The 26,271-nt window shown below is 47.4% G+C and overlaps 1 protein-coding gene and 1 pseudogene across 7 annotated transcripts in view; both read left to right on the forward strand.

Moving 5' to 3' along the window:
• The window catches only part of HDAC4 (histone deacetylase 4), a 180,270-nt gene extending 156,793 nt beyond the window's left edge, over positions 1-23,477 (forward strand). For all 7 annotated transcript variants that reach the window (XM_066189349.1, XM_066189353.1, XM_066189352.1 and 4 more), the window contains 5 exons: positions 5,778-5,896; positions 7,491-7,624; positions 17,786-17,870; positions 18,919-19,060; positions 19,513-23,477. In XM_066189349.1, coding sequence (XP_066045446.1) covers positions 5,778-5,896; positions 7,491-7,624; positions 17,786-17,870; positions 18,919-19,060; positions 19,513-19,552 — 520 coding nt within the window. In that variant the 3' untranslated portion in view covers positions 19,553-23,477. The remainder of the gene's footprint in view (positions 1-5,777; positions 5,897-7,490; positions 7,625-17,785; positions 17,871-18,918; positions 19,061-19,512) is intronic.
• Positions 23,478-23,751: 274 nt separating this feature from the next.
• LOC136293051 (uncharacterized) lies at positions 23,752-25,991 on the forward strand (annotated as a pseudogene).
• Positions 25,992-26,271: the final 280 nt, after the last annotated feature.

Below are 26,271 nucleotides of genomic sequence, written 5' to 3' on the forward strand. Positions count from 1 at the left end.
CTGTCCCTGGCTCCCCTGTGCCATGGGTCCACCTGGCCTCTCCTTCAACAATCTGAAGTGGTTTTCTCTCCTCACAGTGGGTTTACTGCACCTCTGGGGGCCTAAAATCAGACAGACACACACTTGCCAGAACGTGGGGTGGGAATTTCTGGAATATCACCTCCGTGGAATGGCATTAAATCCAGGAGCATTATTTCCTGCTCTTCCCTGTTATGTCGTGTTCTGCTGGGCAAAAATCGCCTTTTCCCCCCTCTTCATTCTGCCATCAAAAAGCCCTCAGAGAACACACACGATTGAGAATGACACCAAATCATTGCCATTGGTGTCACTCCCGGCCCAGGGAGGCAGCACTTTGCTCCTGAGTGGAAGCCTGGCTAGCCCAGCAGTCCCCAGGATAGATCTCTTCATTAGGCAGAGCACTCGGAGCTAGGGACGTGGGGACATTAAATACTAATTGAGTTTCCAGGCTTCTGGACAAGGCTCAGGGCTGCACAGTGAGGCCTTTGCCAGCCATTCCTGGGGTCTGCTTGCCTGGACACTGCAACTGTTTAGGGAACAACCTTTGGAGCTGATCACAGCTCTTACTTTGGGGAGTTTTGCGAGAGCTGAGGGATGCTTCTCCCGGAGCCTGCACACCTTCAGTTTTACCATAAGTTAAACGAGAAGCATTTTTCTCATCCTACACCAAGTCTGGCCATGACAATACATTATCAAGTGACCTTTTTAAATCTTAACCAGCTCCTTTGAAAAACATTTCCCCCCCGTCCCCCACCCCCTGAATCTTTCTATTGATTTTAATGTAAAATAACGCTTTGAAGTTTGCAATTTATAGTCCCCCGAGAGTTAGAAAGCGAAGGGAATGGGTCGTATATCCTATTTTTTCCCCCTTCTTTTCTTGCTTTAGCCCCTTGAGACAATACATGCCTTCAAGGCAGCACCTTGTTATTCCACCCCGTCGAATGCCACGTTGCATTTGCTGGGGATCAAACCGAAGATGAAGAAAAGATAAGAAAATTGGCCATAATGAACTCCAGAAGCAGGAGGCATTTTCACCATGAACTTGGAAACTCGCAGTGGAGAACTGAGCTTTAATTCAAACCAGTCCGAATGCCAAACTGTGAGGCTTTGAAGTCTGGAGAGGAATCAGTGGAAATCCTTTGAGCTAGGCAAAGATACTGATAGACTTTTTCTTTTTTTTTTTTTTTTTTTCCAAGCCTTAACTCTTCACATGCCCGCCTGTTTTGAGGGTATAAAAGTCCTTTCTCTGTGTAAAAGGAGCAGATTTAAATAAGCAATGTGCTCCTCGTTTTTTGTTGGTGTATTTCAGGAAGAGCCAGAGTGTGTGGGTTTGAGAAGTGAAAATAACTGAGATAATTGTCCTCGACGAGAGAAATGAGGGAATAAATAAATCCCAGCGAAAACACTCATCCCCACGCTGAAAACCTGTTTCAGTGTGGGTTTGCTCCGTCCAAAAAAGAGATGGAAACTCACATCAGTGATTTTCATCCTGTCTCCAAATATCTCCCCAGTCTTGGAGTACCCAAGCTTTCCTGACCTCTGGATGGTCCTTAATGCCACCGAGACGTATCAGAAGTGAGAAGAGTTTAAAATGTGTTTTTCCCTGCACTTTGTCCCTTGTTACCTTCCTATCCTGGGGCTGAAATCACTGCCTGTCCCTGCTCCAGGGTGCCCTGTGTTCGTGTGTGTGTGCGTGTGGCTGGGGGGGGTGGTGAAAAGAGGGAGTTTTTTGCGAGCCTGGGGCTCCTGCGCCCTGTGGTAGCTGCAGCTGTGCCAGAGTGAGCTCCACATCCCGCACCTGAACTCGCCCCACGAGCATGTGGGCAATCCCAGATTTCACAGGTCAAGCAGAAATGGGGTCAGTTTAATGGGAAGAGTGCAGGGCACATTGTTCCCGAAGCCCCGAACTCCTCAGAATGTTCCAGGTGTCTCCACGGTTGTTTCGTAGTTACAGAAACAAACAGTTGTAAAATTCGGAGGGGTTTTTTGGACCAGGATTTGTTCTTCCCTAACATTTTACATGAGCAGAAATCCTGTTTGCCTCTCTCAGTCCTCCTGATCCAGGTGCAAACCTAGCGAAGAAACCTGCAGGAGAAATGGGAAGGCTCTGGCTGCTTCCTTATTACATGGGAACAACCGTTAGTGAAATTAAAAATGTTTTTTCCACAGGAGTTTCCCTTTGAATTTACTGCAAGGAAGTTTTCTTGATGACTCCAGCAGTTGTGTTCTGTCTGAAAATTTTTTCCCCTGTTCTGAGGTCTCCTCCACAGCCATAATTCCATGTACAGCTCGATTCCACATTCGATTTTATTTAAAACACCTCAACCAGAAGGAAAAAGCCAGGACTGCACTTCCCCCTCCTCCTGCCGCTTTCAAAAGCATTAAAAAAGTTCAGGAACCAATTTTGGGGGGATTTGGGTTTTTCCCTCGATCCATAAACCATTTCAGGAGCGAGGAAGAGGAGGCTGGGGAAGAGATGATGAAACGGTCGTTGCTGTATTTTCAATTTCACGCTCTCCCCACGCTGATTTCATCCCCAAATTCCTAATCCCTTTTGACACAGTAAATGACCATGGAGAAGCAAAGACCGGAATTTTCGGGAAGCTGGTTAGCCTGAGGAGCAGTGGGTAATGCTTTTAGTTTATATATATAAAATATATAACGTGTATAAAACTACTTATACATAACATATATAGAAATATATACAAGATATATATAAAGTATGTAATATATCAATAGGTATAATATATAAATACATGTGTAATATATACACACTTAACGTATATAAGTATATACATAGCACATATAAAAATATAAAACATAGATGTGGCCAAGAGAGGGAAAAAGTCTCTAAAAAAGTGTTCAGCCTTCTAGGTTTCACGAATTTACTCGCTGCAATTGAGCATTTAAAGCCCAAAATAATCCTCTGTACGATTGTTTCATCTGCCTGTTGCTTATTAGGCATTTAATTGGGGAATTGGCTAATGCCAGGCTAAAAATAGTTAATTCAGCCTTCTGGAAAATTGATCTAAAATTGCATTTATTTTTGTTTTCTCTCTCCCAAGCGATTGCAGAGCACAGTGGGGAAGTTTTGCTGGTTGCAGCCGTCAGTTTGCTCTCGTGTGGAGCTATACCGCTCAGCTGTAACCAGGCAAATAAAAGGATTGCATTTATTTTAAGCAAGCCAAACAGGGCTCTGAAATTTGGGAAATTTCGGTTTCCTTGTTTTTTTAAAAAAAAATTCTACATGGATTGAATGAATATTCAGTGTTAGGAATATTCATTCCTCGGCGAATAACTTTACAGCCACCTCAGCCATTCCTTAAAAGACACAATTCCAGGCAGAACTGCTTATCTCCTGGGTAATAATTTGAATTTCTGGCTTTTTTACAGTCTCATCAGTGTGGGGCTGTTTGCAGTTTAATCCCTGTTCCTCCGGAGAGTTTGGCTTTGCTGGGGTAGATCTGAGCAAAGGGGCTGGTTTTATCTGCGGACAAGGGAAAATTAAAAAGCAAAAAGCTGGATGAGATGTGTCCCAAACATTGTCCACAGATGGAATCTCAGAAGCACGCTGGATTTTTGTCGTTTTTTCTTACAATTGAAAAGGCAAAGTGAGGGAGTGCTGGCTTTGGCCCCCCTGGATCAAGTTTTACATCCATGGAGAGCATCAAACAGAGCTGGGGCTGTGGCTTTGGAATGCTGGTGTCATGCTGCAGTTAGGAGGAGGGCTTTTCCTCTCCTAAAACTGCCCCTGGCAGGGTTCAAGGTTAGCACTGGGGACCGTGTGGCTGTGCTGGAGGGGTCACTCAGTCACTGTCACCCACAGGCATTTCCAGCCAAGGGTCACCAGCTATCCTCTTCCTCAGGAGCCTCTGGATTGGACACGCATGCCGGGGTTGGAATGAGATGGTCTTTAAGGTCCTTCCCAACCATTCTGTGCTCCATGAGCTGTTCCGTGGCTGAGAATCCCCATGGATCTGTGATCCCTGGGGTTGCTCCGTGCTGATGGACCATCCCCACACCTTGGGGGTGCAGGTTTGGGCCGGCTCTGGTGACCCCACACTTCCACTGAGATCCTAGCAGCTCCCATGGCATCACAACTCGGGGAGGAAGGGAAATAAATGTGATGATTTGAGCAGTTTTCCTTGGGGTAGGAATGAAAGAGCTCAGCAGCACTTCAAAGCTCAGGGAAAATAAACCCTCAGCTGCTGCACTTGCTCTGGAATTGCTGCTTCAGGCTTCAGTGAGGGAGGTGGTGGGTTCCACCAAACTGTAAAGTCACCAGCCAGAACTGTGCTCTTGTCTTCCTCATGGAATCGTCCTCCAAGGACAAAATGGAGAGGGCAATCACATCGTTAGAGGAGAAAACTCGAATTCCTTGTTGGGATTTTGTGCACATTAAGGGAAAATGACATCCCGTTTGTTCTTGCAGAGGTCTCTGTGTGTGCACGCGGAGATCGGCAGCGATTGCAGGAGGCTCTGGGGTTGCTGTGGCAAATAGTTGGGAAAAAAATAAAGCTGGGGGGGGGGGGGGGGGGGCATTTTTTTGGTGTCTGGGTGCCTGTCCCTGCTCCATGGTGGCAGTGGAGACTTGGGGATGGGTTTGCTAGTGCCTGGCAGAGGTTGATGCCCCGTTAAAAATTAGCTCTGCGGAGGGGCACAAGCTCAACTGGATGTCACGAGCTGCTGACTCTGGCAGATGTCTTGTGGCTGTTTAATATCCTCGTGGCAAAAACTGGGAACTTTTATGAGTGTCCTGATAGCACTTGAGCCATCTCACTATGGATCAGGCCCCCCTGGGCTCTGTTTTTAGAGCATCACATAAAGACTCGACTCAATAAAGTGAGGTATTTGTGTGTGCGAAGATTTACAGGTCCATGCTTTGGGATGTGGGTAAAATAACTTCAGTTCCTGCTCTAGAAAGTTATCCTGCCTGGTGACTCTTCCTTCGATGGGGAAATGGGAAAATTGCAGGTCAGGTTGACCTAGGAATGCATCCAGAATTCAGTAGGTGCAGTTACAATGGAAAAAACCTAATCTGAGAAGCGCGTCTTGATGTGGGGAATGGGATGCCTGCAACCTCGTGTAGGTTTTGAGGAGAAATTGTGGAATTTGGAGGGAGAGAAACCAGAGGGGAAAAAAGGTCTTTTGGTGAGAAACCACAGGAACAGACCCCTCATTTCATTTAAATACAGCTTTAACAATCAACAGGATGGGGATGCTGAGCAATTCCATCCATGCTTTAGTGAACAAAATGTCAGAGGACAGGGAACTGGCCTTGGGAGAGGTGGATCTGGGTGGGATATTTGCATTCTAAAGCTGTTCTGCCCCATGGGACACACCCGGCCTTTTGTTGTGGGAAATGAGAAGTGCAGCAGGAGAGGAAGGAATCGCTTGGCCAAGCCTAGAGGAGATGTTTTGAGGAGGACTTGGAGATAATGCCTTGGGGTGAGGTTTCCCAGGTAGTTTTGCAGCCTGTGCCAGATGCCCTCTTATTTTGCCCTTATTCCCCTGTATGTAAATCAGGATATGATCCCAAATGGGAAACACGAGGGGTGACAACTCATTTCCCTGCTCAAAACACAAGGTGGAGGAATTCCCAGAGAGTGCAAGGAGTTCTTCCAGCCAGGCCCTCACCTTGTAGGAAAATAGATGGGCTTTGCTGCCATGGAATAAGGGTTTGGTGAGAGGCTTTAAACACCCCTGCCTTTGCTCAGGAGCCCCCCTCATGTGTGTGCCATGGATATTTTGTGTTGCAGGACAGTAGTGATGCCCATTGCCAACGAGTTTGCCCCAGATGTTGTGCTGGTGTCATCTGGTTTCGATGCTGTGGAAGGGCACCCCACACCCCTCGGAGGATACAATCTCTCAGCAAAATGTAAGTGGGGGCTTTACTTCTGCTGCTGTCCTAGGGATTGAAGGACAGTGTTCCCAGATTTTACTTTGTGGGATCGATTTCAGATCTTTCATTTCAATGACAAAACTTCCATCCTTTTTCTTTGGATTTTCATGGTGTTTATCTTTCTATAATGCATATTTTGGCCTGGCTGAAGCCTTAATTCTTTTTCCTTTTTTGCCTTTTTTTTTTTTTTTTTGAAACATTGCATGTTTCAACTTTAAAATATTCAGTATGTAATATTGTGTAATTTATTTATGTGTCATATCTCTGCTGAATTAGAGAGTTACGCTGGTTTTAATAAAAATTGCAGGAAAAGGCAATACCAACTGTAAACACTCTCATTGCTACCACAGGTCCACTTCTTCCTCCAGAATACCTTGTTAAAATTTTGAGCTGAATACTTCTGCTCTCCACCTTTGAATTAATTACAGAGACCCCCAAACCTTCCTTTTTGCTTCGGGTCTGGGATGTTTTTGGGAAATGCACTGAAATTCCCCCCCCAGGTTACGTGGAGTTTACCTGGCACTGTTTCATTCAAACTGATCCAGAGGACAGTTTTTCTCGCAAAAAGGGGTTTATTATTATTTTTTAACAGTTTCTTCCAGCCAGGAAAGTTGTTCTCTACAGTGAACTTTAAAACCCCATAAGGGAGCTGAACCTATAAACTTTATATAAGAATAAAGTGAAATAGGTTTACAAGAGACAAGTTCCTTGAGATATCCAGAAGCACTTGGGAAAGGGAAGGTCTTGTTTACCTGCTGGTTGAATTTGCCATGCTCTGCTCCTCTCACAAAACCAGTTATGGGCTCGGCAGGGGATGTTTTTCTCTGCCTGTTAATTTGTTAATTTTCTGACTCACAAAGGGGTTTGCTCCAAAGCAGAAAGCGGGGAGTGGGGATGGAGGGTAGAAATTCCCTGGCTTTTCCTTTGTTTGGCTTTTTGATTTTTTTTTTGTTTTTTTTTCTCCTGGAGGGGGAAGGTTGCTTTGAGGACACGTTTTTTAAATCCTTGCCGCTTGGTTCTGTTTTGTTTAAAGGGGGCAGAAATGTATTGCGTGTCATCTGATCAAAGTGCCGGGTGCCCCTGGAATTTTTATAGCATATTATGGACGGGAAGAGCCGTCTGCTGAGAACGAGATGTCAAACCTAAATCTCTCTGGGGCACTGCACTGCTGCTATCCCAACCCAAACTGGGCCGATTCCCCTTCCTCCTCCCTCCCCCAAAGCAACATCCAGCAGAAGTCCACCCCTTTCCCTGTTCCTAGAGGGAATGTTGGCTGCTGGCTTTAATTTGGGGCGCTGAGGGTTGGCAAGGGGAGGATGGTGATGCTCTCAGCTGGGGTGGTGCTGGTGGGGACACACGGATCCATCCCAGGGAAGCCACGGCTGGAATCGCGCGGTGAGCGCGTTAAAGCCCAACCTGGCTCGTGTTATGCGCTGAGCCCTTTCAAATCCCCGCTGGGTTTTTAATATGATGTAATTCCTCTCCCTAATTCTTTGATCCTCCGCCAGGAGTCCGATTCCAGCTGCCACCTTTGCCCTTCTCCTGCATTTCCTCTGTTCCCTCATTGCAGGCTTCGGGTACCTGACGAAGCAGCTGATGGGCCTGGCCGGGGGCCGCGTCGTGCTGGCCCTCGAGGGTGGCCACGACCTCACGGCCATCTGCGACGCCTCGGAGGCTTGTGTGTCTGCCCTGCTGGGAAATGAGGTACAGGCACCCCCAAAAACCTCCTCCCCCCCGAGTCTGGGCACCTCAGCCTCCCGTCTGCCAAGCTTCTGTCATTGTTTTGTGTCCTTCGGATACTTGGTGCTTTAAAGAGTGTTTGTTTTGTGCTTAAAAGCCACCTGTGCTTTGCAGTCCGTGTGATGAGGGAAACGGCTAGGAATGATTTTTTGGGTTTGTTCTTTCTCCAAATAATTTGCTTTGTGCTCTTTGAAAAAAACCTCTTTTAATTAATTTCTGAATTTACTGTGCAAGCCCTCCCTTCTCTTTGCTCCTCTCTCTAGTCCTACAGCCTCTGCCTGCTGCATGGAGCAGCCTGCTTGACATGGTTTGCAGCTGGATTTTTTTCCTTGGAGTTATACTTGCTATTTTCTGCACATTGCTATGTAGGAAAAGCCTTGGCTGTGTCAGAAAAATTGGCCAGAAAGGTTAGGCGGGGGGCGGCTGCAAGATACGAGCCAGACAGAGAAGTACAGCAAGATGTTGGATTCTGAAGAGCTCAGGGTATTTTCCTTCAGAGAAAACTTTCGATATTCCATCTTTTTCTGCCTTCCCCCCACTACTTTTAGTATCAGTGGGATGAAAGGAAAAATGCTACATGTACACTTCTTTGAAATCCCTGCAGGGTTGGTGACTCCACCACTGCCCTGGGCTGCCTGACTCAATGCCTAAGCATGCTTCCAGTGAAGGAATTTTCCCTAATATCCAACCTAAACCTCCTTTGGTGCAACTTGAAACCATGCTTGAGGGCTTTTGAGTATGATTAGTTCGGGCTGAGGTGCAGCACCAGAGGAGCCGAGCAGTGGGTCTGTCTCCAGAGGCAGCTGAGTTCTGCAAAGGGTTGTAGTTCAGTGACCATCAGGTGTCTGGGGAGACGGAGAGCGAGCTTGGATCTGCATGGAGGTGTGGGGGACTTTGACTTCCAACCTGTTGGAGAAGTGCTCTGTCTTCACTCGGCGTTAAGGGGAGGCTGAAGTAGCCAGGCCAAGAGATAAACCAGCTGGGATTCATCAGAAGCACCTGCTTCCATCATCCAGCATCCCAGCTCCCAGTGTCCAGGGAACATCCTGCTCCTTGTGCTTGGCCAGGCAGTTCTGAGACGGTGCTGGGCACAGGGAATGGCTCCAGCCTGCACTCAGTCCTCGGGACAGCTGAAAACTCGGGAGGCAGCTGCCACACCAGCATGGAAACAGGGGGGTTCCAGTGGTGGGGCGCTGACACAGATTTCATAGAGAAGCTGTGGCTGTCCCTGGATACCTGGAAGTGTCCGAGGCCAGGTTGGATGAAGGTTGGAGCCACCCAGGATAGTGGAAGGTGTCCCTGTCCCTGGCAGGGGTGGGACTGGATGATCTCTAAGGTCCCTTGTAAGCCAGACCATCCTGGGATTCTGTGAGGTGTTTATTGCAGCACCCTTCTGTTTCAAGTGTTCACCACAGACAATTCCTCTGGCTCCATCCGCCTTTGGGTGCAGGATGCACCTTGAAAGGGAAGAAGTAGGAATAATGCCTAGAGGATGTTGTTCCTCCAGCTCAGTGTGCTCCTCGGATCCCAGGAAGCTGAGTACAACCACATGCAGTAAGTGCTTGATCCAAGCCATGGATGTGTTAGGGAGTGTAAGACTGTGGGGAGAGCTCAGCACTCAGGATACCTTGGATGTTGTGAGCTGTCTGAGTGGTTTCATTGAGCAGAGGGAATAGTGATTCTTGAAGGTAAAAAACAATGATTATTTTAATCGTGGATACAAGGACACTTAAGCACAGACTGGCTCTCTCTTGTCCTAGGTGGGCTGTGCAGATAGGGTAATATTCCCTGGCTTAGCCACACGTCAGAAAGCAGGAAACACTCATTTTATCCAGGTCTTTCCTCAAACCTTTTGAAGGCAAGGGAGTCGGGGGGAACGGCTGCAGCTCTGTGCCGCGGCCCTTTGATGCGGTTTGATCTACAGCGTGTCGGAGGATCCTGCCTGCACACACATGGACAGGCAGCTGTGGCCAGGGCGGGCTGCAGGGAGCTGGACTGGCTCAGGAGCCGTCCTGGAGTTCCACCGGGGCTGGTAGGAAATGAGGGGAACGGTGCCAGTCCCCCGAGCGTCGGCGTCCGCTGGCGGAGATCAAAACTCCCGCGTCGGGAGAAGCATGGGACGAGCGCAGGAGCCAGCTCCTTTCCAAGTGGCCAGGAAATTAAACCAGAGCTGGGGCTGTGCAGCTGATCACTGCACAGAGGGAGGGGCTCAGGGCTGGGGAATGGGCCTGCACTGCTGTGGTGGCAGAACTGCGCAAAGCTCACAGGGCTTCAGTGGAAATCAGAGGTGGGTTTGGTGCAGAAAGGGACTTTGATACAGTCTGAGAGAGTTTGGTTTAATCAGCTTGGAGAACGCTCCAGGGAGAAGTCTTCCAGTGCCTAAAGCAGCTCCAAGAGAACTGGACAGGAACTTTGGGCAAGGTCTTGATGGGACAGGAAAAGGGGGAATGGTTTTAATCCATTTTAAACACAGAGAGCAGGGTTAGATGGGATATTGGGAAGGAATTCTTTCCTGTGAGGGTGGAAAGCCCTGGCACAGGGTGCTCAAAGAAGCTGTGGCTGCCCCTGGATCCCTGGAATTGTCCAAGGCCAGGCTGGATGGGGCTTGGAGCAACCTGGGATGGTGGAAGGTGTCCCTGCCCATGGCAGGAGGTGGAATGAGATGAGTTTTAAGATCCCTTCACTCCCCTGCATTCTATGATTCTGAGGTCTGCTGATGGCAGTCTAGACCAGTTTGCCTCCGTTCCTCTCCCATTACCCTGCAGAGATGCTCAGTCCATTATGGGCATCACTAGCCTCTGCCCTTCAGAAAAGAAGGTGATGACAACCAGGTGCCTCATGCCCAGAGGTTTTTGCTCCCTTTTGCACAGGCTCAGGCTGTTTGTGAGTGTTAATTCAGGAGAAGCGAGCTCTGGAATCAGGAACGTGCTTTGTCTCAATGTCAACCAAGAGGCCTTGGAAAGCTCTTGCTCAGAGACTTATCCAGGAATTGCTTTTGCCCTCACTTGATGTCATACAGAAACCTGTTTGGAGCCAAACTACTTTTAGAGTGGAGAATTAATAAAAAGTGCAATCCATAATTACTGAATCTGGAATGCGGCATCCCGTGAAGTACCTTTGGAATGGCTACCATGTGCTCATAAGAGCAGTCTTTGCTGCAGCTTCTCCTGCCTTTCAGAAGTTAGACTTTGCCACAGATATTTTTAACTACTAAACTCTGGCTGTCCTTTGCTGGGGAACATCCCTGGCTGAGTGCTGTTTTCGGCATAGTTAACAGCAGCGTTCATCTCTTGTTTTGGACAGCCCACCTTGGAGGTTTGGGATTAATTCATTCATTAGTGGAGAACCTGGGAGGGCAGAGGTGTCTCCTCTTCTTGGGTTTTTCTAAAGGAAATCAAATAAATCCTAAAACATTCCTCCAGCAGTACTGTCAGGCCTTTCCCTGGGATGGCACAGGCATGTTCCCACTGCAGAACTGACTAGTGGGAGGTGTCCCTGCCTGTGACAGGGTGTCTTGGTTTAGGAAGACAGGTATCTGCTAGGTAAAATTACAATCAGAGGCTCTTTGGTAAAGATTTGGGAAATAGGAATAGCAGTTCTTTACTAGTATGTAATACAAAGCAAACAAACACAAAAAAAACTCCCCCTCCACCAAACAATTACAGCATTAATGACAAACGACAACAGTATCAAGAACCTTGAGGGCTTTGTTTTACAAAACCCAGAGCAGTTTGGTTTCGGTGTCCCTGCAGGATCCTCAGAGCACCAAGCTGGAACAGTGGAAAAGTCCCGGGCTGGTAGCTGGGATGGCAGGGTGTCCCGGCAGGCAGGGGCAGGATGTCCCGGCAGCGCAGGGGGTGCAGGGTCACGCTGCAGCAAGAGGAGCAGCGCCGAAGAAGTTCGAAGGCGAGGCAGAAAAGCGACTCAGCTTCTGCTCGGCGTGCTCTGCGGCGGCTGAGATCCTCGAGGAGCGGCCGACACGCGTCTCCCGAACGCCGGAAGCAGAAAAGCACGCAGCTGCCTCAAGCTGTGTCTTTTACCTGCGTTATCTCCCCCTTCCACTTTTTGTCCATCTTTTTGTTTTAGCCAAGCACTCTCAAGTATCCAACACCCGGTCCCCTTGGCAACCCGTGGGGAAAAAATTCCCCAGAGAAAGAAGGAACAAACCCAACCCTCAACATTATCCACCCCGAATTTTTTTCCTATACAAACATATTACATTGAGTTTTAACTATTAAAAATACATATATATATATGTAAATATGGATGCAGCCACATTGTCATGGATAGTTCACCCCAAAACAAGGTCCCCTTGAGGTATGCATCGGGTCTCTTCATCTTTTTGCATCACTCACCAGGTGCAACCTGGTTCCTGAGCGAAGACAACCCCACGGATGGGATTGTCTTTGCTGGAGGCAGGATTAATCTAAACAGTTTTTCCTAGCATACCTCTTATGTGTATTACTGGAACTTTATTTCTGTCTGTCTTTTGCAAGGGCTCAGATTGGGCAGGACTTGCTCGGTTGGTGGAACTTCGAGTGTTCACCAACCAGGTGGCCTTTGCTAAATTAGTATTTCAATTCTTAAAGGTTCCCCCACCCAGTGCTTTCAAGGTAGTTTTAAGCAGGCTATTGCACCGTTCAACTTTCCCGGCCGCTGGTGCATGATAAGGAATATGGTACACCCACTTAATGCCATGTTCTCTAGCTCAGGTGCTTATAAGACTATTCTTGAAATGAGTCCCATTGTCTGACTCGATTCTCTCAGGGGTGCCATGTCTCTACAGGACTTGTTTTTTCAGGCCCAGGATGGTGTTCCGGGCAGTAGCATGAGGCACAGGGTAGGTCTTCAACTATCCAGTGGTGGCTTCCACTATGGTTAGCACATAACGCTTGCCCTGGCGGGTTTGGGGAAGGGTGATGTAGTTAATTTGCCAGGCTTCCTCATATTTATATTTGGACCACTGCCCACTATACTATAAGGGCTTTACCCGCTTGGCTTGCTTGATTGCAGCACATGTCTCACAGTCATGGATAACTTGAGAAATACTGTCCATGGTTAAATCCACCTCTCGGTTTCGGGCCCACTTATAGGTGGCATCTCTGCCCTGATGACTCGAGGCATCATGGGCCCATCGGGCTAGGAACAACTCTCTCTTGTGTTGCCAATCTAAATCTATCTTTGACACTTCTATCTTGGCAGCCTGATCTACCTGCTTGTTGTTTTGGTGTTTTTCATTAGCCCGACTCTTGGGAACATGGGCATCTACATGGCGGACTTTTACAGGTAGCTTCTCTACACGAGTGGCTACGTCTTTCCATTCATCAGCAGCCCAGATTGGTTTTCTTTTACGCTGCCAGTTGGCTTTTTTCCACCTCTCCAGCCAGCCCCACAGAGCATTGGCTACTATCCACGAATCAGTGTAGAGGTAGAGCTTTGGCCACTTCTCTCTTTCAGCAATGTCAAGGGCTAATTGAACAGCTTTGAGTTCAGCAAGCTGACTTGATCCCCCTTCTCTTTCAGTGGCTTCTGCAACCTGTCGTGTGGGGCTCCATACGGCTGCTTTCCACTTACGGTTCATTCTCACGATGCGACAGGAACCGTCAGTGAAGAGAGCGTAGTGTGTTTCTTCTGCTGGCAGTTGGTTGTATGGAGGAGCTTCTTCAGCTCGTGTCACTTGTACCTGCTCCTCTTCGTCCGTGAAACCGAAGTTTTCTCTTTCCGGCTAGTTTGTAATTATCTCCAAAATTCCAGGGCGATTTGGGTTTCCAATACGGGCACGCTGTGTGATGAGGGCAGTCCATTTGCTCCATGTGGCATCGGTGGCATGGTGCGTGGAGGGAGCTTTTCCTTTAAACATTTACCCCAGCACTGGTAGTCGGGGTGCCAAGAGGAGTTGTGCTTCTGTGCCAATCACTTCTGAGGCGGCTTGAACTCCTTTATAGGCGGCCAAGATCTCCTTCTCTGTGGGAGTGTAGTTGGCTTCAGATCCTCTGTAACTTCGACTCCAGAATCTCAGTGGTCGGCCTCGGGTCTCTTCTGGCACTTTCTGCCAAAGGCTCCAGGACAAACTGTTGTTCCCGGCTGAAGAATAAAGCACATTCTTCACATCTGGTCCCGTCCTGACTGGGCCAAGGGCTACTGCATGAGCAATCTCCTGCTTGATCTGGGCAAAGGCTTGTTGCTGTTCAGGGCCTCAGTGGAAATTGTTTTTCTTGCGGGTAACTAGGTAGAGAGGGCTCACGATTTTACTGTATTCAGGAATGTGCATCCTCTAAAAACTTATGGCTCTTAGGAAAGCTTGTGTTTCCTTTTTGCTGGTCGGTGGAGACATTGCTGTGATCTTATCAATGACTTCAGTGGGGATCTGCCGCCGTCCATCTTGCCACTTTACTCCCAGGAACTGGATTTCTCTGGCAGGTCCTTTGACTTTGCTCTTCTTGATGGCAAACCCGGCTTTCAGCAAAATCTGGATGATCTTCTCTCTTTTCTCGAACACTTCAGCTGCAGTCTTTCTCCACACAATGATGTCATCAATGTACTGTAGATGTTCCGGAGCCTCACCTTTTTCTAGTGCAGCTTGGATCAGCTCATGGCAGATGGTGGGGCTGTGTTTCCACCCCTGGGGCAGCCGGTTCTAGGTGTACTGCACGCCCCTCCAGGTGAAAGCAAACTGAGGCCTGCATTCTGCAGCCAGAGGAATGGAGAAAAATGCATTGGCAATGTCAATAGTGGCATACCACCTCGCTGCCTTGGACTCCAGCTCGTACTGAAGTTCCAGCATGTCCGGCACAGCAGCGCTCAGCGGTGGAGTCACTTCATTCAATGCACGATAGTCTACAGTCAGTCTCCATTTTTCATCAGACTTGCGCACAGGCCAGATGGGGCTGTTGAAGGGTGAGTGGGTTTTGCTGACTACCCGTTGGCTCTCTAGCTTACGGATCATCTTGTGGATGGGGATCACGGCGTCCCGATTTGTCCGATACTGCCGACGGTGCACTGTCGAGGTGGCAACAGGTACTTGTTGTTCTTCTACTTTCAGGAGTCCCACTGCAGATGGGTTCTCTGATAGTCCCGGCAAGGTGTTCAACTGCTTAATGTTCTCTGTCTCCACAGCAGCTATTCTAAAAGCCCATCTGAGTCCTTTGGGGTCTTTATAATATCCATTCCTGAGGAAGTCTATGCCCAGAATACATGGAGCCTCTGGGCCGGTCACAATCGGAAGTTTCTGCCACTCCTTCCCGGTCAGGCTCACCTCGGCTTCAACCAGAGTCAGTTCTTGTGATCCCCCCGTCACCCCGGCAATGGAAATCGGTTCTGCTCTCACATGTCCTGATGGCATTAGAGTACACTGCGACCTAGTATCTACTAAAGCTTCATATTTTTGTGGTTCTGATGTGCCAGGTCATCGAATCCACACAGTCTAAAAAACCCGATTTTCCCGTGCCTCTTCCTGGCTAGAGGCAGGGCCCCTCTAGCACTGGTTATTATTCCCTTCTTGGACGTACATGGTAGAGGTTCCTTCGAGGGAATCTGACACAGCATTCTCACCTCCGTAATACTTGGCAGCTTGCTCATGGGAGGCTGAGGCTACTTTCATTCTAGTGGAACTCCCTCTGTTAGCGTTTCTCTCCTTGAGCTCACGTACCCGTGCTGCCAGGACAGAAGTAGGTTTCCCATGCCACGCTCCCATGTCCTCCCCATGGTCCCGCAGATAAAACCACAGGTCAGCTCGAGGGGTGTACCCTCTCTCTCTCGCTGGGGAATGTTGGGCTCTGATTCTGGGGCCTGTGACTCGCACCGGTGCTACATGGGAACTGTTCTTTCTCATCTCCTCTCTCATTTCCCTCATCTCCTCTTTGAGTTCCTTCACTACCGCAGAGACATGAGCCTGCATTGGGCCACTGATCATACTTTCATAATTTCTGAGCTTGTTGGCAACAGAACCCACTGTCTCTCGGTTATTCTCGGCATTAATTGTTGCGATGAATGTGGCGTATTGGGATGGTCCATGAGTTGCCAGATTCCACAACATGTGCCCTGTGCATTTAACTTTGTCGGGGTCATTATCATGCTGTCCGGTCCTCCCAAAAAGTACTTCCAATACTGCCACTTCTCTCAACTGTTGGATTTCTTCTTCAAGGGTCTTCCATCGCATTCTATTGTTGTGCTCTTGCATTCTGTCTCTGTGGACAAATCTTTCTCTCACACTCATTAGAAGTCGTTCCCAAAGGGGAAGGGGCCTTTGCTCTCTTACAAATACCTGATTTATACCTGAGTCCTGGGTCAAGGGTCTCAAATTTCTTGCTTCAGCACTATCCAGTTGCACACCTGTACCCATAAGGTCTCAGACTCGAAGTAGCCAGGCTGTATAAGCCTCACGTCCTCGTCGTGCAATATCTTTTTGCAGATTACGTAGACTTTCATATGTCAGGGACTCAGTGATGATCTCAACCTGTGGCTCTTCTGTGGACTGTGAGGACCCTCCTTTCTTACCCTTAATATCAGGATCTGACGATTTCACTTTACACTTCCTTGTTTCCACAGGGGCGACTGCTGCTGGTTGTGGCTGCCCTTGTGGTTCAGCTGGAACCTGGACAGTTGTAACATCTGTGGGTTCCACTGCTGCACCATCAGTCTCTGCCTTCTCGGGGCAGGGGGAGGGTTTGTCATGAGCTGGGGAAATGTACTCTTTCAGCATTTGGCCTATCTCTTTTACCAGAACCTCAACCCAATCCGGGTGGGTCCTTTCTGAGGCAGGCTGTGGGGCAGAGTCAGGCTCTGGGGTATCATCCCTATTCTGTGGGCTAGGTATCAGGGTGGTTATCCAGGTCAATCTTCCCTTATCTCTGAATGCTAAACAGAATACGCATATTAGCAGCACCAGCCATTGTATGATATCATTAGCATTCAGAGAGGATTTAAACCCTTCAAAAACTGGTGGGGCAGACCCAAAGAGATGGGTAAAGGGTTGGGAAAAAGAAACTTCCCCCGGTGTCATTTCCTCACAGTAGGTACCATTGTTAAAGTAACTCCAAAAACACACAGTTAGTGTACGATAGCCCTGAATCCATGTGCCTGCCTTCCAGAGGAAATTAAAAATCTATGAGTTCTTCACCTTATTAAGCCATAAAATAAACTGGATGACAGTCACAGTAGCCTTAGTTATAGGGCCCATGTTTAGATAAGGGCCTGCAAATGGAAGGAATACAGCCACAACCACATGCCACCCAAACCAGGCTAAGTTAGACTACATGATGCAGCCTAATGAGGTTTTTATATCCAACGCACACAAAAGAAAGTACTAGGTTAGTTAAGAACTGCTATTTCTCTTCCCTTTTCTTTTCTCAGTGCCCTCAAGCCCCACGTTGGGCGCCAAAATCTGTCTTGGTTTAGGAAGACAGGTATCTGCTAGGTAAAATTACAATCAGAGGCTCTTTGGTAAAGATTTGGGAAATAGGAATAGCAGTTCTTTACTAGTATGTAATACAAAGCAAACAAACACAAAAAAAACTCCCCCTCCACCAAACAATTACAGCATTAATGACAAACGACAACAGTATCAAGAACCTTGAGGGCTTTGTTTTACAAAACCCAGAGCAGTTTGGTTTCGGTGTCCCTGCAGGATCCTCAGAGCACCAAGCTGGAACAGTGGAAAAGTCCCGGGCTGGTAGCTGGGATGGCAGGGTGTCCCGGCAGGCAGGGGCAGGATGTCCCGGCAGTGCAGGGAGTGCAGGGTCACGCTGCAGCAAGAGGAGCAGCGCCGAAGCAGCTCGACGGCGAGGCAGAAAAAACGGCGGCTGAGATCCTCGAGGAGCGGCCGACACGCGTCTCCCGAACGCCGGAAGCAGAAAAGCACGCAGCTGCCTCAAGCTGTGTCTTTTACCTGCGTTATCTCCCCCTTCCACCTTTTGTCCATCTTTTTGTTTCAGCCAAGCACTCTCAAGTATCCAACACCCGGTCCCCTTGGCAACCCGTGGGGAAAAAATTCCCCAGAGAAAGAAGGAACAAACCCAACCCCCAACACAGGGGATGGAATGGGATGAGCTTTAATGTCCCTCCGCACCAAAACCATTCTGGAGTTCAGTGGTAACATTCCTTCGGTGTTCCTTTCTCTCTCTCCAGCTTGACCCTCTTCCAGAGAAGGTTTTCCAGCAGAGAGCTAATGCTAACGCGGTGCATTCCATGGAGAAAGTCATCGAGATCCACAGTGAGTGCAGCCCCACCGACCCATCTGGTTTCCTGGGGGACACACCTCGGGCTTCTGCCAGCTCCATGCTCCCATTTCCCAGTTTCCCGGCAGTCACTGCACCCTGAGCTGGGTTTTTGTGCATCCACAAACTGGTGTTACTGTGGATGGAGCCATGCCCAGCAGGGCTTTAGCCCTTTAGCAGGAATTGCAGGATCGTAGCATGGGTTGGGTTGGAAAAGATCTTCCGGATGATCCAGTCCAGCCGTTAACCCAGCGATAATTAAAAGCTCTAAAATCTCTGTAAAGGACAGACTGTCCTGCCATTAGAGGGGGCTCTTACTTCTTCAAAAACAATTAAGTATCTCTGAGTAACACAAGTCTTGTTGGGTGTTGTGGCGCCCATTAATCAGGAGCAGATAGGCATGGAAGTGAAGCAGGCTCTCAGGCACAGGATGCGATTCTTGGGATGTCCTATGGAGGGCCAGGAGTTGGACTAGATGATCCCTCTAGATCCCTTCCAGGGATATTCTATGAATTTTACTGGCAGTTGTTGGTATTTTAGGTTTATTTAGCCAAGAAGTTTAAAATCATTGCCTGGTTGAACCTTGCCTGAAGGAATTCTTGGAAATCCTTTCCTCTGGAGCCTTCCCTGTGCTCTTCCCAATGCAAAAGGGTGTCCAACAGCCAACATAAAAAATACATTGGAGGTTGAAGCTTGGACTTGGTGATCCTGGGGGTCTTTCCCAACTTTAAGGGCTCTAAATAGACCTTGGACTTCCTTAGTCTTCAGGGATTTGCCCACTGAAAGCATGTGGGAGTCAGCAGCTGGATCCAGACCTGGACTGCATCCTTCTGTCTCCTGCATTTTTTTGGTAGAGAGACATTTCCAGATGCATTTGTCCTTAGGTCTAGAAGTTTCTGAGGGATTTGAAGTGGAAAAGGAATTCTTAAAGTGAGAGTATGGATCAGATGAGTGTTCCCTGAGCAGTTCCGAGCTGGCGGCCGAGTTTGGGACAGCAGGAGCTGGAATGGTGCCCTGATCGCCCTGTTGTCACCTCTCCCCCAGGCAAGTACTGGCATTCCCTCCAGCGTTTTGCCTCCACGGTGGGATATTCCCTGGTGGAGGCCCAGAAGTGTGAGAACGAGGAGGCGGAGACAGTGACGGCCATGGCATCGCTGTCAGTGGGCGTGAAGCCGGCGGAGAAGAGGTCAGTGGTTTCCCATCACATTTCCAGGTCTGCCCAGGCAGGAGGAGCAGCCTTCCAGGTTAATCCTCTCCTTTCAGCCACTGCTGCTGCGTTCCCCAAATCCCCTGTCCTCCGTGAGTTCCCTAAAGACTTCTTGGGCTGCAGGAGAGCAGCAGAGTTGTGAGCTCTGTGTGTGCACCCTGTGCCTGAGCCTTCTGCTCTGAGCATGGTTTTGGGCCACAGGAAGGGATTTATTTTGCTGGGGAAAATGTTAATGTTGCCGAAGTGAGATTGTCCAAAAGCCCTTCTTGATGTCAAGTTTAATTCCAGGTGATCCCAGCTGGCTGGGTGGGAAGGTGGTGGGAACATAAGGAGTGAGGCTTGGCTCCACGAATTGTCCAACTAAGTCATGCCCAACCCTCTTTTCTCTCTCCCCTCCCTCTCCCACCCTGCCTGGCTGCACAATCCCTCAGACCTGAGGACGAACCCATGGAAGAGGAGCCTCCCCTGTAGCACTCACCTTCAAGCTGGAGTTCTCCTGTCTGTTTGTCTTCGTCTTGAAGCTCTGCCAAGAAGCTTTCTCTTGTTACTCCTGCGTCCTGTCACGGTTGTTTCCTGAACATGGAAGGACAGCCAGGTGTAAAGCAAAGCAAGCGACACAAAAAAACCAAATCTCTCCACATCTTTGAGTCTCTTTTTGCTGAAAAAAACCGCTGGTGAAGAGCAGCAAAGGACTGACACGTTGGGCACTCTTCCTCTGGTCCTCAACGCGAGTGGAAAGAGGAATGACGCCCGGGAAGTCTTTGGCAGAGTTGCCAAACAAAAGAACAAAAACAAAACACAAGAATAATAAAGAAATCAAAGATTCAACAACACAAATCAAACAAACCTTAACATAAAACTGGTGCTTACAAAGTTGATTACCCACAACTGAGCAATCTCTGCTTGAACCACTCAACCCATCGTGTACTTTCATTTCTTGGATATTTGGAAATAGCTCTTGCCTGCCTGTGAGTCAACGACAGCTCTTGTCGGAACGGGAATGTTGGGAGATGACGCTGAATTTTTATCGGGGAGGGACAGGGAACGAGGGACTCATCTGACACCTAAAGGAAAGGGAAGCAGAAGGGGTAGCCCAGATGGAGTCGGCTTTATTGTCTCCAAAGCCATCTGAAGATGAGTTTGTGCCTTTTTTTTTAATTGATGGATTTGGTGCAGCTGGATTTTCTGAAGTTTGAGGAACAATGCCTTAAGTAAAAATTAATTAAAAAAAAACAAAACACACACACAAGAAAAAAACAAAACGAAACAAAAAAAAACAAAAACCACACAAAGAACACAGCAGTTCCTGAATATTTTTCCTCGGGTTGGGAAAGCCAAGGACTGCCATCAGGAAGGAAGACTTTTTGGCTTGTGCTGGCATGATGGTGGGAAGCAGGCATCAGCTGAACAGAGTGTCTCCAAAAACTGTCGACAAGTTTGGATTTGTTTTGTTTTCTTTCATTGCTGTTTCAGAGAAAAAAAAAAAAGGAAAAAAGGAAAAAAAAAAAAAAAAAAAGGAAAAAAATTAAGGTAGTTGCCAAAAAAGTGGCAAATACTGTTGGGTCTTTGAAATTCAGCCATTTTTAACAACCAATTTTCAGATGTTTTCTCTCTCTTCTACATTATCTAGTAATTGAACTTACCAATTTGGTTGTCGAAGCATGTATTAGACACAAATGCAGGTTTTAAGACTGGAATGCTTTTTATTAAAAGCAACTAGCATGAGATATTGCTTAAATTGTTAGGTATAAATATATATATGTGTATAATGTATATTCCAAATGTATTCCAAGCTTAGAAACCGGATTCCTATGAATTATTGAGAAAAATATTTATGATGCATTTATAGAAAAAAGAAAAAAAATATATGTAATAAATGCATACTCTAACAGTAGACATTGGAAGCTCCCTAGGGACAGATTTGGGAATTGGAACATCAAAGGTGCTTTTGGAAAAGGATCCAGGTTGAAACTCGAGGACTTTTCAGGTGACAGGTTGGGAAGTTTTTCAGAAAGCCAACACTTTAGCCACTGGGCAACTACCCTAAACATTTGTATTTTAATTTAAGGTTTTTAGTTGTGATCCTTTTCTAACAAAAACAAGAAAAAAAAAAGAGTTTTTTATAGCAAAGACGCTGAATTTGCTGTTAATTTTTATATGGATATTTCCCAAAACCCTCCGGAAGCCTTGTTTGTGTGACTCTGACATTTCTTTTCCATTTGACAGGTTTCCTTTCCGAACGGCAATAGCATCTAAACCTTTCTTCCTCCCTCTTTTCTTGCTTATAGTACATGAATTTTCCTTTCTTTTTTTTTTGGTTTTTTTTTAAGATTTATTTTTAATTACTTTCTGGATTGTTTTCTCTCCTTTTCCTCAACTCTTTTGTACAGTGAGCAGCTTTCTGCAGGTGTAAGGAACTGTGGGCAGATCGACAGAGTTTGTTTTTTTCTGGGAAAGGGTGCGTTTTACCGAGGAGGAGGAGGAGGAGGATGAGAGACCGCGATGGGCTCTTTTGTTGTACTGATTCCGCCGACTGTATATTTCTTCAGCTCTCTTGTAGTAGCTATGTAAAGAAAATAAGGAATTTTCTTACCTGGTACCGTTCAGTGGGCAATGCCTTTGTCCAGCCTGTGGCTCCTGGCACTGCCTGCCCTTGGGAAGGCTCCTTGGACACTCCGGGACCGCCGGCATTTTCTCTCCGCCGGACACGCCCGCAAACTCCCCACCTCCTCTCTCCGTCTTTTTCTCCCCTCTTCTTCTTCTTCTTCTTCTTCCCAGTGCTGGGAGGGGTTTTTGGAGGCTTTTTTTTTTCGCCCCCCACCCCGAGGAGGTCATTGCCTCCTGGGAATGCCAGGTGGGAGAGGCCGCAAGCCCTGTCACGGAGAGCAGAACGTCTTTGTGGAGGCGATGCTCCCCACGTGCCTTCCTCCAGCAGTGTAGGACAGCACATCCCTCATCCCAGCACAGCTCCTCCTTAACCACCCTTCCATCTTTTATTCTGTTCCCATGGTGACTGGCGGGGTTGCTTCCAGTAACTTCTCTTCTTTCCAGTTCTCGAAGCAGCCGCTTTCATTCCGTTCAGGACTCGCTCGCGGGAGGAATCGGGAGCGTGACCCCACGCTGGAGGCTTTTGTTTCCTTCCTCAATTTCTAGCGCAGTTTCGAAACCAGACACTACAGTATTTGAGTTGTGCAAACCCAAGTACGTCCTAAAACCCCAAAAAGCCTCTTTGGCAAGGCCTGTCCTTGGCATATCCTAAAAATCCCCCAATGTGAGAGCACCGTGTACCTGGGGATGTTGTGGTTTGGGGTTTTCTTCCATCCAACCACGCTGCTGCTGTGATCTCAAGTCCATCTGGCTGCCGAATTTGGTGACTGACATGGGGTTTTGCTCCCTGTGCCATGGGCAGTGCCCATGTTTACACCTCCCTTTGTGTTGCCAGCTCTTCCCCGAAAGGTTTTTGACATTTCTCCTCCCGGTCATGGCAAAGCTTTTTCCTTCCTTTTTGCGTTCCCGGGAGCTGTTGGCTGACCGTGCTGAGCCGGTTCCTTTGGAAAATCCAGAGGAGCTTGTCAGGATGCCACCTTTCTTCCTTCTTTCCTTCCTTCCTTTCCCTCAGCTTTTTACCGGGACGGGAAGATTTTTCCCAAGACGACAGAGCTCGTCTCCTCCAAACTCCCAGCGATGTGGATTTGTTTTGCAGCATCCCCCGTTTCCCTGGGAATGCTCTTCCCTGGGCTGTGACCTTCCCTGGGGATGCTCTTCCCCGGGGATGCTTTCCAGGGCTGGTGCAGGCACGGAGAGAGGGGAGGGAGCCCTCGTTTTGAGGCTCTCCAGGGGGATTTTTCACCTTTTTGAGCCATTAAGCTTCTTCATTTCAGATGACTTTGCCATGGGGTGGCCGTGCCAGCGGGGTGGGAGCCCGGGGTGCTCCAGCATCCCAGCACGTGCTGCCCAGGGCATCCTTTCTACCTGCTTGGGAAGAAAAGAAACATCTTCCAGTCCTCTTTACAGTGAAGTGAGGCCCAGTTTGCAGTACACAAGTAACCATTGGGAGTTTTTAGGTTGGTTGTTTTTTGGGGGTTTTTGTTTTGTTTTGGGATTTTTTTTTTTTTTTTTTTTTTTATTTTCAATACAAAACATTCCTTTTTTTTTATTAGTCACAGTCATGTATTCATTCCATTCTTCCTTTTGTAAACTTGTTTGGGCCCACCTTCTTTTACGGGCATTGATATATATAAATATATATATAAATATATATGAATATATTTTTTTAAGTTTCCTACACCTTGAGGTTGCATGGTCTGTAAGGTTGGCATGTCTTTATATTGTATACAGATTTTGCACGCCAAACTTGGCAGCTTTGAAAACGATAATGAGAAAAAAAAAACAAAAACAAAGGTGGTTTGGGGTTTCTTTGGGTTGCTTTTTTGTTTTGTTTTGTTTTTATATTGGGGGTTTTTTTTCCTCTCGTGGCATTTGCGGAGACTAAAGGTTGGGATGTTGTTGTCACACACACTCACTCACCCACACAGCTACACACCAAGGAAGGAGAGTGGGATTTTTTTTTTTTTTGGAGTCTTATTGAACTTAATAAGAAGAAATTGTGCTTTTTATTGTTAAAAAGAGTAAATAAATAAAAAACAAAAAGGACTACTTAAAACATTTCTCATTTTAAGAAGAAAAGAAAAAAAAACTAAGACGTTTATCTAGCACTTGTGACTTAACCAATAATAGAGTTTATTGTATTTATGTGGAAACAGTGTTTTTAGGGAAACTACGCCGAACACACCAAGTAAACTGCCTGTGTCATTATTATTATTGTTATTATTATTATTTTCCCTTGGGTTGGTGTTTTTGCTTTGATTTCTCAAAGGCTGGGTGGGGAGGTTGGATGCAACCCTTGTGTCAACACACGGAGTCGTTCATTCCGAGGAGCCGGACGGATGGATGGATGGATGAGGAGGACTTTAAAGAGTTAACTCTTCAGCACAGCTGCGTTAACTTTTTTAAGAAATTACTTTTACATGATGTATTATTGCTCGGTTTCACTTTAAGCAGTCGTGTACTGTGCAACACTGTGGTTTAAAAATGAGACTTTACAGCGAAAGGCAAAACGTGTTTCTTCATTGTCATGAAGTTGGGCTCGTTCTCAGCTCATCTTCACTTTGTCTTTGATATTGATGATGAAAAAGAAAAAAAAGTATCCTATTGAAAGAAAATAAATTAACACTTTTTCTGTGCTCCATAGTGGAGGCGCTATTTTCCAATTTATGAGGATGACAAACTTATATATATAATATATATATAAAAGTGGGGGCGGGGAGGGGGGGGAAGGGGTTGAAACATTATTCACCCGAGAGCTTATTACAGATATGTAGTATCAAAAAGTTGTAACTATATTATATTCTACTTTATACTTATACATGCTCAGTATGACGTCACCATTGGTAGCAGCTACCGGTTTACGCTGTAATTTAGACACAATTTCACTCTTGTATGGACCCTACTTTCAGTGATGGTAGCATTCTTTGTGCTCAATTTTCCAATGGTCCTTTCTTTTAAATTGGTGGAGTTGGAATATTTTTCTCATTCTTGTTTTTTTCTTTTTTCGTTTTTATTTGATTTTTATTTTATTTTTTCTTTTCTCTTTATTTTCTTTTTCTTTTCTTTTTTTCTTTTTTTTTTTTTTTTTTTACTGGCCAATGGTGTCTTTCTCTGACAGTACCGACTTCAATTTCAACTTTATTAGGAGTCCAGTATTTTGTACCACATTATGACAACTTGTTATTCTTGTGGTGTAAATAAAAGAAAAAAGTTAATTATAGTATCACCCGGGTTTCTGCTGCTGATCTTCTTTCCTTCCTTTTCTGGGATGGGATGTTTCATCTACTGGGTTCTTGGTGTGTCATGGAAGGGGGTCTTGGTGCCAGAGTGGTTTTTTGGGCAAAATACAGCCATATCTACGTTGGAGTGCTCATGGAAAAGTTCCTGGAGTTTCCCAGTTTGCTCCCAGGTGCATGTTGACAAGTGCCTGCAAGAAAACAATTAGGTTTCCAGGTGAAGCAGCTCCACCTTTATAACTTTCACGGCCTTTTTCATATGTGTTTTCCCTCCAGTTAGCTTCCTACTTGTCTCTGGAGCCCCTGAACCATCCAAAATCCATCTGCTCCATGACCGTCACCTGGAATTGTCCTGTGGTCACAGGGGAGGAGGCCACGCTTCAGTTCTGGTCTCCTTCCAGTGACTCCCTGGGAGCAGCAGCAGGTTGGCATTCACCAAGGGCTCCTCGTGTGAGGGGCAGGGGAGAGCTCATAGGGAAAACTTGGGATCTTCACGATTCCCTCAGCAGTGAAGTGTCGCCTGCTGCTCCAGCGTGATTCGTGGGAATCCTGGAATGGTTTGGGTTGGAAGGATCCGGGAGGTCCGCTCTCATTCCAACCCCCTGCCATGGGCAGGGACACCTTCCACTGTCCCAGGCTGCTCCAAGCCCCATTGTCCAACCTGGCCTTGGACACTTCCAGGGATCCAGGCGCAGCCACAGCTTCTCTGGGCACCCTGTGCCAGGGCCTCCTCACCCTCACAGGGAACAATTCCGTCTCAATATCGCATCTAGCCCTGCCCTCTGGCAGTGGGAAGCCATTCCCTGTATCCCATCCCTCCAGGGCTTTGTCCCAAAGCCTTCTCCATCTCTCCTGGAGCCCTTTCAGGCCCAGAAGGGGCTCTGAGCTCTCCTTGGAGCCTGTATTTGTGTGCAAATTGTGGGTCTGATGATTGTTTTAGGACCTTGATCTGGGGATTCCTGCCTGGCTGGGATGGCACCTACAGCTCCCAGGAGCCGGAGGAGTTCATGTCTGGGAGTGAAATCCGACTGCTGGGTGATCCAGCTGAGGCAGAGGCTTTGTTTTGAGGGGTAGGGGCTGTTTCACACACAATCCCCGTCCCCATGCCAGGCATCATCCCACCTGGAATGCTCTGAGCTCACCGTGAGCAGAGGGACTAAACCTAAGGGGAGGGTTGAGCTCAGAGCTGTGGCACCCGCTGCTTTAGCCATGGGAACTTTTACAGCCAGAAATCTCTTAATCCCAAAGAAAATGGCGCTGTGCCACGATGAATGTGATCCAACAGGATTTTGAGGTGGTTCCCTCGTGGCTCCTCCAATATGTGCCCGTGGCTGGGTGTGAGGGGTG

This window comes from Chamaea fasciata, unplaced genomic scaffold (genome assembly GCF_029207755.1).
Source record: "Chamaea fasciata isolate MVZ Bird 193981 ecotype frontalis unplaced genomic scaffold, bChaFas1.0.hap1 SCAF_8, whole genome shotgun sequence".
NCBI lineage: Eukaryota > Metazoa > Chordata > Aves > Passeriformes > Sylviidae > Chamaea > Chamaea fasciata.